Here is an 11,011-nt window from a genome sequence, read left to right on the forward strand (position 1 = left end):
TCATGAGCCTCCCCGTCGCAGGGCAGCCTCTCTATTTTCAGCCCCAGCTGCCCTAATCGGATCATACGCCTCCGCCTGCGCCACAGCCGGCTCCTTCCCAAAGCCCACAGGTGCTTTTTTGTCACCGGCTTTGGGGCAGGATCCGGCGTCTTCTCCATGGGCTGTGTCTGCAATGGAGAGGAGTTATCCCCCTGCTGGTCCCGAGCATCCAGGACCCTTCCCTACAGCACTGGGGTTTTCCTAACACCCACGGCAGCCAAATCCACGGAAAACCCTGGGAAGGGTGATGGAGAGAGAGGACCGCACCCCAAAATAGCTACGTAATGTGTACAGCGAAGGGCAAGGTGCGCGCGAGTGGTTTTGTCTTGCTCACTCTCCCGTCTCACGCACGGCAGGAATGGGGGAGGTGAGAACAGATCCCTGCTGCAAACCTTAATATATATATATAAAATTTAATATATATATTAATTTTACATATATATATATATATTAAAACCAACATCCCACCCCGAGGTAGGAAAGTACAGGGCAGAGACACTAAGGGAGACATCTTCCCTGCCGGCACGTTTTGTTCATCTGTCCCTGCTAATCCTCAGCAATCCGACGTGACGGGAGACCTGTAACCTGATCGCGGTTCATTAAAGGATTTAAAGAGATTAATTGCCAAAAGCACCAGTTATTGCTTGCAGGCACCTCCCTCCCCCCCCCCCCCGCCCCCCGCCTGCTGCCTCCCCCCAGGAGAACCCGGAGGTCCCTGGGCTGTGCGCACTGGGGTGTCCACGAAGGTGTGCTAAAATATTGCCGTTCCATAACCCCCAAAATCTCAGAATAATGAGTTTGAGGTTTTGGGGTTCCCCTGGCAGAGGTGGGGGAGCAGAGGCAGCTCCGGGTTGTCACCCGTGAGATGGTGGCACATCCCGGTTCCCACGTGTGGCTCTTGCCCCCCCCGTGCTGGCGCGTGTCTGTGAAACGGGTGGCCCCTGCCCTCGGCATCCCCCAGCCGGGGCTTGCACGCTGCCCTGACCCCGGGAAGTGGGGATTTAAGGCAAACCCCCCCCAGTTTTTTCCAACCCTCTGTTGTTTGAAGGTGGTTTCGTTCAACCACCTGAAGCTCATTTGGGCCAGAGCTAAAAATGGGGTGGTTTGGGGGCTCGAGCGACCCCAGCGCAGGGGCACAGGGTGCTGGTCCTGCTGCCCGCTCCTGAGAAGGACCCGGATCCTGGAGTCCCGTGATTGTGCGATGCGGAGCTGAGAGGCTTGGCCATGGCCTGAGCATGGAAGGGGAGGGAAGGGAGGAAGGGAGGAAGGGAGGAAGAAGAAGGAAGGAAAGGAGAAGGAGGAAGGAGGGAAGGAGGAAAGGGAAGGGGAAGGGAGGAAGGAGGAAGGGAGGAAGGGAGGAAGGAGGGAAGGGAGGAAGGAAGGGAGGAAGGAAGGAAGGAAGGGAGGGAGGGAGGAAGGAAGGAAGGAGGAAGGAGGGAAGGGAGGGAGGAAGGAAAGGAGGAAGGAAGGAAAGGAGGAAGGAGGGAAGGGAGGAAGGAAGGAAAGGAGGAAGGAAGGAAAGGAGGAAGGAGGGAAGGGAGGGAGGAAGGAAGGGAGGGAGGGAGGGAGGAAGGAAGGAAAGGAGGAAGGAAGGAAAGGAGGAAGGAGGGAAGGGAGGGAGGAAGGAAGGAAAGGAGGAAGGAGGGAAGGGAGGAAGGAAGAAAAGGAGGAAGGAGGGAAGGGAGGAAGGGAGGAAGGAAGGGAGGGAGGGAGGGAGGGAGGAAGGGAGGGAGGGAGGAAAGAGGGAAGGGAGGAAGGGAGGAAGGAAGGAAGGAAGGGAGGGAGGGAGGAAGGAAGGAAAGGAGGAAGGAGGGAAGGGAGGAAGGGAGGAAGGAAGGAAGGAAGGGAGGGAGGGAGGGAGGAAGGAAGGGAGGGAGGGAGGAAGGAAGGAAAGGAGGAAGGAAGGAAAGGAGGAAGGAGGGAAGGGAGGAAGGAAGGAAAGGAGGGAGGGAGGGAGGGCAGGAGGAGGGAGGGAAGGGAGGAAGGAGGGAAGGGAGGAAGAAAAGAAGGGAGGAAGGAAGGGAAAAGAAAAGCAACCCACATCCCTTCTTTCTCTTCCCTCTCCCTGCAGGGAAGGGTGGACCCGCAGCACCAGGGAGCTCATCCCTGTGCCGTGGGATGGCTGACACCAGGAGCCCCAGCCTCTTCGGATGGAAATACCCCCTGGGCAGGGTGCTGCGCCCACCGCCCCGCGCGGGACCCCCGGACACCACGAGGCATCGAGACCCAGCGACGTCCCCGGGGTGCGTCAGCCCAAGCCCTGCCTGCCGGCCCGGGCACTGCTGACGCGCGGCCAGGCTGACGCTGGGGACTATATCGGTCGGTGACAGGCAGGAAAGGAATCCCTGGAGGGAAGCCAAGCGCAGGCTCCTCTCGGCTTTCCCCATCACCTCGCCTCTTATGGAGAGGAGCAGGAGGGAAGAGGGGCCGGGAGCAGCTCCCGTTATGGAGAAGCCCTGGGGAAGCCCTGGCTCGCACGGGCGCCCGGCGGGGCCCCAGCAGCCTCCATCCACCCCGGCAGGACATGATGGGGGGACAAAGTGCTTGGGACATGCCGTAATCCATGGGGACAGCCCTGAGACACAGCTCGAAGCTGCCCGGCCACAATGGGACAGGGGAGGTGGGTTTCCCCTGGGAGATGCGCTGATTACCCCCAGGTTTTAGGCAGCGGCCAGGCACGCCGGGAGCTCCCCGTGGACGGGCGGAGGGACTTGTTGCGATAAAGCACGTTTAAAAGGATTTAAAAACCAGCAGAACCGCAGGCAGCGCTGACACCTTTCCATTATAGCCGATGCCTCCCGGAGAGGAGGAGGAGGAAGAGCTCCGACCAGGCGTTGGTGACTTGGCTGGAAGCAGCTGGGCCATTAACCTGGCCTCACCCCGGGGTTTTCCGTGCTCCTAATACCCAATTAGTGCTGACCCTTGATGCTCGGGGGTCAGCCGCCCTCTGCCAAGGCGTCAGCAGAAGGACACGGTGGGCAGTCACGGGGTGCTCGGTGCCGCCGGGTGCCCTGGTGGGTCGGGGCCGGTGCCAGTGCATCAGCTTTTACCTTTCGCATGGGCTTGTTCCCCGATTCCCACGTCGTTTCCAAGAAAAACTGGGCGGATGGGGAATGTGCCGCTCCCAGTGCCCGAGCCCGGGAAATAGCTGCGGTGAGGGAGCAGCATCTGGCCCGTGTCACTGCCCCGGCGGTGTCAGGGCAGGGGGGATTTTTGGTCCTCAGCTGCTGCCTGAGCACCGCAGGATGGTCTCGCTTTATAAACGATAGAAAATGATGCTTTAAGGTACCGCAGCCACAGGGAAAAGCCTGAAGCACCCTGGAGGGACAAAACGGTGGATGGGAACCAGCCAAGTGCAGCGTTGCCACCACGGGGGCGAGGGGCCAGGGGTGGTTTGGGGTGGGCTGTGTGGCACAGCCACATCGTGGCCGGTGGCACCAGCGAGGAAGAGTGTCCGGCGTCCGACTTGCAATGTCCCACTGTGACAGCTCGGTGCTGCCACCGCACAACCTTGCTCAGCTTCATACATGAGGGGTTTTGGGGTAGATTTGGGGTCCTTGGGGACAACAGGAGCTTTGAGCATCTTCGGCACAGGTGGCAGGGCAGAGCCTTGGTGGAACCAGGCACCGGTACAGCCAGTTCCACCCTGGAAAACTGGTGCCCAGCAGGGTTTTCCAGTGCCAGCCGAGAGCGATGCCCCTTTGCTGGGATGCAAATTAAAAGCCTCTTTGTGCAAACCCGCAGAGCATAAAGAGGTTTGCAACCTGGGCAGCTCAGCACGGCGACAGGTCAGGGCACAGCTGAATGCGCCCCCCCTCCCTTCCCGCCCCCGGACTGAGTCCGGCTCCCCGGGAACCTCCCCCCGGAGCCAGGGAAGCCAACGCTCCTGCTCGTTCCCACGTGTTATTGCGCTGTGCAAATATTTGCTTTGGAAAGTGCTGCCTTGCCACGAGCCCCGCAGCCAAGGCCGGCCCTGGCTGCTCGCACCAGGCACCAAGGACGGATCCTGCCCAGATGGAAAACCGGGCTCTATATTGAAGGGAAGCCACCATCCCGGAGCTGGAATCGTGCTCTGGAGATGCTCTGCAGGGACTCGGGACCTTTCTAGGAGTGTGATGGGGAGATGCTGTCGCAGCCTGTGGAGCTCGTGGGCTCCGGCAATGGACCCTCCTCCTCCAGCCCCTCCTCGGCCACCTCCAGCCCCTTCTTGGCCACCTCCAGCCCCTCCTCAGCCACCTTCAGCCCCTCCTCGGCCACCTTCAGCCCCTCCTCAGCCACCTCCAGTCCCTCCTCAGCCACGTCCAGCCCCTCCTTGGCCACCTCCAGCCCCTCCTTGGCTACCTCCACCCTGTCCTCGGCCACCTTCAGCCCCGTCTTGGCCACCTCCACCCTCTCCTCAGCCACTTCCAGTCCCTCCTTGGCCACCTCCAGCCCCTCCTCGGCTACATCCAGCCCTTCCTTGGCCACCTCCACAGCTGGGAAATCACCCAGGGAAGGGGGCAGCGGGGCCGGAGGGGAGGTCAGCACCCCGGGGTGCAGGGAGCGTGGGAGAGGCATGCAGGATGCTCAGGGTATTGGGTGTCCGCTCTGGGCTTGGAGCTCCCCAGAATCCTTGGAGATGGGCTGGGGATACACCTGCAGAGGGAAGAGCCCTGGGAAGGGCTGGGAAGCTGCTTGAAAGTCTCGGAGGGAAATCCCAGTCCTTTCGTTGCTCTTCTTCAACCCCTTCTTTGCTCCTAGAGATGCACTTTTGGCTGACAGGCAGCAGGAGAGGGGTTTGTGGTGGGAACTGGACACGGCTCGGGGGGCTTCAGGGCAGGAATTTGGGGCAGGGGCCCCGGCGGCGGCGGCATTCCTGGCTCTGCCCGCGCTCCCCAGCCCTGGCCTCCGCGCCGCCGGGAGCCAGACCAGCCCTCGGCGTCTGGGACACTGGCCTTTGTTTCGGAGAATAAAGTTAGCGCTGTTACTCAGCCTGTCGCTATTCCAGCAATTCCTGCCTCCACTTTTGCTCGGCAGCGGGGAAACATTCCTGCCCGGGGGGCTGCCAAGAGAAATACCCACCGGAGGGACACGCGGGGACGGGGACGGGCGGCACCATGGTGGTAGGGGATGGCTGTGGGACCGTGGCTCCCCTGGGATGAGCCGCGGAGTGGTGCCTCTTTTGCATCCCATGAAAGCCCATTCCCAGCACGGGATACCAATAACTCATCCTATTGATGTGACGGGTGGCTCGCGGTCCCTTGGGTGACCAGACAGCAACTGGAGGACACAGGGAAAAGGTCTGTCACCTCTGGTGAGTCCCAGAGGTGAAGCGCTATCGCTGAGTGCCGCCAGTTTCCATGGAAAATTTTGCTGATGCCAGCCACATGGAGACACGTTTTTTTTTTTTCCTGCCTACTCTCTGCCCTTTACCTTGTGATAGGCAAAACCAACAGCCCCGTCCCCAGGGTCCCTCTGTGCCCAGGAACCGGCTCATTCCTGGACCCTGGAACGTCCTCGTGCTGCTCCCCGGCTATCGCCCTGAGTGGAAAAAGGCGGCTGTGCCCGACAACCCCTCTCTGAGGGGGAAAACAACCTCCTCCGGCAAAAAATGTGGCCTCCACCAGCTCCTGTGTGCTGGCTACTGACCGGCGAGCCTGTGGCTGCAGGCAGCGGCTGCAGGCAGGGGATGTGGGCAGGGGACGCAGGCAGGGACTGTGGGCAGGGGATGGGGGCAGGGGATGGGGGCAGGGGACGCAGGCAGGGACTGTGGGCAGGGGATGGGGGCAGGGGACGCAGGCAGGGACTGTGGGCAGGGAATGTGGGCAGGGGATGGGGGCAGGGGACACGGGCAGGGGATGGAGGCAGGGGATGCAGGCAGGGACTGTGGGCAGGGGATAGAGGCAGGGGATGCAGGCAGGGACTTCAAGTAGGGGATGCGGGCAGGGGATAGGGGCAGGGGATGTGGGCAGGGACTGTGGGCAGGGGCTGGAGGCAGGGGATGGGGGCAGGGGATGGAGGCAGGGGATACGGGCAGGGGATGGAGGCAGGGACTGCAGGCAGGGGATGGAGGCAGGGGATGCGGGTAGTGGATGCGGGAAGGGGATGGAGGCAGGGACTGCAGGCAGGGAATGGAGGCAGGGGATGCGGGCAGGGGATGCAGGCAGGGGATGGGGGCAGGGGATACAGGCAGAGGATGCAGGCAGGGGCTCAGCTGGGCTGCAGATGACGCTGCGGCTGAGCTGTGGAGGTTGTGGTGAAATCGTAGCCCAGCTTTGCTGGGAAAGAGGATGCGGGAGCTCCGGGAGGCTGCCACCCGCCAGGGCTCGGCCGCAGGCGGATTTGCCATGGCTGAACACATCCAGCCTGTCTGCGGCAATTCCTCTTTCGCTTCTCGCTGGTGCTGGTGGGAGGACAGACGAACGGAGACTTGAAACTCACCAGCGGTGGGTGGCACCAGCACCTTCTTCCCGCACCCAGCCACGTGCATAGTCCTAAAAATCACTGAAAACCCCTTGTGGGCACCAAAACCTGACAGCTTTAATCCGGCCGACCAAGGACGAAGCAGAAAGCCCGGGGCAGCACACCCGCGGCTGGGGCTCCGCGCTACAATGCCCAACCTGGGAACAAAGGGAGGACCGGAGGCCGGGAACGTCCCTTGCCAGCCCCGGGGACATTAAACAAACCCCAAGAGACCATTCTCCCTTTGTCAGCCCCGCAGGTCACCCGAGGTTTGATCTACAGCCCAGCGCCGCAAATGGAAAAATTCCCGGCGTGGGTTTTGGATCAGGTCCCTGCCGTTTTCTTCTGGCCGGGGAGTCGTCGGCAAAGCTGCCGGGAGGCCGCTCGCTGCGGTTTGAACCCCAAAAATCCCTGCCTGTCCTTTCAAAGCCCCTCTGAATTGGATCGTAGGGTTGTATTTTCCCCACTCCCCCTCTTCCTAAAAGCTTTTAAGTCCTTCCTGCGTCTGAGAGTCAAAGTTTGAAGCCTGGCAGGTGAACCACAGACCTGCTCATCAGCTCAGAGCCTGGAAACATCCAAATTTAAGCCTGAGCTGCAGCGTGGGCTCCCGGGGTCACAATCTTCCGAGCCCCCATCACCAGCTCTGCTTTCAGCGCAGGATTTTGGCCCAAATTCACCCTCGCTGCCAAAATTTTGGCCAAGGCGAAGCTGTATTTCCACTGGAGAAGAGCTGCTGAGGGCTTTGGGGAGAAAACCTCCCAGCCTGCGGTGCCCGTGGGTCCGTCCCAGCTCGGGACCCATCTGGGCGAGAAAAAGCCACATTATTTTCCTCCTACCACCCCGGGTTGTTAAAGCGGATGGTAATAAGGCCAAAAAACAATTAAAAAGGTAAAAGGCTCACTTGGCTTCACGTGGCTATGAGGTTGGCCCATCCTGAGTGCGGCAGAGCAAAATATTCACCCTCACCGTAGCTTTAGACATCTGTCAATTTAGCCTTATTTATGTCGATTTAGCATTGTGACCCAAAGCTATTTTAATGCTGCTATCTCATTCTCCAAGGTTCTTACGATAACCCCGAAATTATGTCCATAAATAATGCTCGATGGCTGTAATCTCCCGTACCGCGGAGAAAGCGGCCGGGACACAAAGGTTGCCATAATCTTGAAATACCTGAAGAACAGGGCACGGCGAGGGGAATTTACCGTCTCGCTCTGCTCCGGCTGGGGCTGCCCGAGCCACAGAGTCACCGGGGAGAAATTCAAACAGTCCCACCTATAGAGTTGCCACCAAATAACCCGGCCCCGCTGCGGCTTTCCGGGTTTTGGGATTTTTTTGGCTGCTGTGTTGGCTGTGCAGATGATGCTGCTTCGCTGGGCTTGGGCTCAGAGAGGTGGGAAGGGGATTTTCTGGGCTCACCTCATCCCATCGGTCTCCGTGGGACAGAGCTGATGGTGGCGGCAGGGTCACCGGCGCTGGGGACATGCATGGCAGGACCTTTCCAACATCCACAACCCGGCGTGAGCCTCGCAACAGGTAGAGCCAGCACGGGGCCGTGCCATGCTGATGCGGCATCCCATGATGGACGCCTGGGGTGAGCGGACGGTGGGGACCCACATCTCCTCCTCGTCCCCCGCACCACGTGTGGCCAGTGGGCTTGCGCGGTCCCAGAGCCGCACGCAGCCAACATAGAATCATAGAATTGTCAGGGTTGGAAGGGACCTTAAAGATCATCTAGTTCCAACCCCCTGCGATGGGCAGAGACACCTCCCACTAGATCAGGTTGCTCAGAGCCCCATCCAGCCTGGCCTTGAACCCCTCCAGGGACGGGGCTTCCACCACCTCTCTGGGCAACCTGTTCCAGTGTCTCACCACCTTCACGATGAAGAACTTCCTAACGCCCCGTCTGAATCGACCCAGCTCTAGTTTTAATCCATTCCCTCTAGTCCTACCACTACCCGACATCCTAAAAAGTCCCTCCCCAGCTTTCCTGTAGCCCCCCTTAAGATCCTGGTAGGCCACTATAAGGTCTCCTCGGAGCCTTCTTTTCTCCAGACTGAACAACCCCAACTCTCTCAGTCTGTCCCCATAGGAGAGGTGCTCCAGCCCTCGGATCATCCTCATGGCCCTTCTCTGGCCACGCTCCAGCACGTCCATATCTCTCTCGTAGTAGGGGCTCCAGAACTGGACGCAGGACTCCGGGTGGGGTCTCACGAGAGTGGAGTAGAGGGGGAGAATCACCTCCCTCGCCCTGCTGGCCACGCTTCTCCCGATGCAGCCCAGGCTACGATTGGCTTTCTGGGCTGCAAGTGCGCGCTGACGGCTCACGTTGAGCCTCTCGTCCACCAGCCCCCCCAAGTCCTTTTCCTCAGGGCTGCTCTCAAGCCAGTCGCTGCCCAGCCCATATCGGCGCTTGGAATTGCCCCGACCCAGATGGAGGACCCTGCACTTGGTCTTGTTGAACTTCATGAGGTCGGCATGGGCCCACCTCTCCAGCCTGTCCAGGTCCCTCGGGATGGCATCCCTTCCCTCCGGCGTGTCAGCCGCCCCGCACTGCTTTGGTGTCGTCGGCAAACTTGCGGAGGGTGCGCTCTATGCCACTGTCCACGTCGCTGACGAAGATATTAAAAAAGACCAGTTAAACATGCGTGCCCCAGCACACGTGTGTGCGCCGGAGGGGGCTCGGTGAAGCTGGAAAACTCATCCCCCTTCCTGGGAGGGGAAAGGCTGGATTAGACCCCCCCCAGCCCGGGGCCAAGGGAGCGGGCTGGAGCGCAGCACAGGGCGCAGGGACAGCCATGTCCTTATCTCGGCTCTCCTTATCACAGCTGGGTACGCGTGCTGGCCGCCGCGCCGGGGACGGGCACACGCTGACTGCGCACAGCTCCGGCCCCAGCGGCCGGAGAGGAGGAGTCGGGCAGATGGGTATCACAAAGCACCGAGAGCCTCAGCAACTCCTTTTTTCCAGCCCGTGTCTCCTGCGAAGGGACAATTATAAGGTTTTCCCTGGGTGTGACACACGGCGTGGGGACTCCCCGAGCCGCCCCGGCCGGTTTGGGAGGGTGATGTTCCCCCCCACACCCCCAGCTGCCACTGGCACCCTGCTCCAGGCTTGCTGTCCTGCTCGCAGGGGTGGCCCTGCTCCTGCCCTGGCTGTGACAGCAGGCTGGTGGCAGACGTGTCCCCCGGCCCCTCTGGTATGGCTGAAATGACAGTTCCCACGGGGACGATGCAAGCCCTGGGCATGGGAGGGCAGGGGGCAGCATGGATGGAGCCATGGGTGGGTGCTGGGGGTGCTCAGCCCTGAGGCTGCGCCAGGCTCTGCTGGGCTCCGTGTCCCTTCCCGATGCCCAACACCTCGCGCTGGCACTTTGGCTCTGCCATACGGCACCTCCCGGCACCCCTTTACGCCACGAAGCGTGGCCGGCTGAAGGGGCTCCGACATTTCAGACACCCCCCAGAGCCATGGCTCAGGGCAGCCCTGCATCTTCCCGCCTGCTAAATACCTTCTCCGTCAATATTTCAGCTTGAAATAATTATCCGGCGCTCACACCGCTGCTCCTGCCTAAACGGACCTCCTCATCCTTCCCGATGGATCCGCCCGGGTGCAGAAACCCCAGGAGATCACCGCCACGCTGGTGTCCCCTGTCACCTCCTCCCGCAGCCAAGTCCTCCCTGGAAACGGCCCCGGCTGGAACGCCGGCCTAGCCCAGCCGTGCACGGCTTATCGAGCTGGCCCGGCTCCCAGCCGCCCGGCCAAGATCAGGCAGGGTCAGGCTCTGCTCCGCGCTGGAAGGGGTCTCCCCCTCCCAGCACACCCCGTCCCCGGCTCCCCCCCAGCCCGGCCGCTCTCTCTGCGCTGGCAGGGCTGCGTTGCAACATCTCTTTTCACCCCGTTAATCTGCTGAGCCGTGCCAGAACGGCTGTCGGGCAGCTCTAATTCATACCCACCCACCAGCCGGGCCTGGCCGCGGGCTGCAAAGGGGCAGGCGAGCCGCCGGCATGGGCGAAGGCGGTGGGTTTTCAGGCCACCCGAGCTCCTCAGGTGCCTCAGCATCCTCCTCTTCCTCTGCCTTCAGCGATGGAGCCAGCCCGGCAGCCGGCGCAGGGAGCATCCCTGCCTGGGGAGGTTTGCGTGTCCCGCAGGGCATGGCAGGAGCTGGGACAGACCACAGCGTGGGGCTGGGCTGTGGGGCAGAGCGACGGGGGCTCGGTGGTGCCCCCAGCCCAGCCCAGGGCGAGGGAAGCCGTGGGTCTGGGCGAGAGGCAGCCCCCCGGGAGCCCCCTCCTTGCAAAGGGCTGATTTAGCGAGGCGGGTCTGGCCGGTGGCACTGGCCACCGTGTGTCCTCCCAGGGCAGGGAGGACATGTCCAGCGCCACCACCATGTCTGGTGACAAACCACGGGCTGGCAGAGCTCACGGCTGGCCGGGCTCTTCCCCTTGCCGTGAGACAGGCAGCAGGAGGAGGCTCGGGATGCTGGAAGAAGCTGGCACGGTTTCCCGCGTAGGCAGATGTGCCACATCTGGAACTCGC

General features: G+C 61.5%; 1 protein-coding gene across 1 annotated transcript; it reads right to left on the minus strand.

Moving 5' to 3' along the window:
* Window positions 1-7,884: 7,884 nt before the first annotated feature.
* Window positions 7,885-10,078, minus strand: LOC134525382 (uncharacterized). Its single transcript, XM_063356216.1, has 2 exons — window positions 9,984-10,078; window positions 7,885-9,089 (listed from the first exon to the last, which is right to left on the minus strand). Exon 2 carries the CDS (start codon window positions 8,944-8,946, stop codon window positions 8,251-8,253), a length of 696 nt encoding a protein of 231 aa, XP_063212286.1. The 5' UTR covers window positions 8,947-9,089; window positions 9,984-10,078; the 3' UTR covers window positions 7,885-8,250.
* Between the last annotated feature and the right edge of the window lie 933 nt (window positions 10,079-11,011).

This window comes from Chroicocephalus ridibundus, chromosome 19 (genome assembly GCF_963924245.1).
Source record: "Chroicocephalus ridibundus chromosome 19, bChrRid1.1, whole genome shotgun sequence".
NCBI lineage: Eukaryota > Metazoa > Chordata > Aves > Charadriiformes > Laridae > Chroicocephalus > Chroicocephalus ridibundus.

Bases quoted from the DNA above. Each gene is read 5' to 3' on its own strand.
- LOC134525382 (XM_063356216.1), bottom strand. From the start codon at position 8,946: ATGAAGTTCAACAAGACCAAGTGCAGGGTCCTCCATCTGGGTCGGGGC.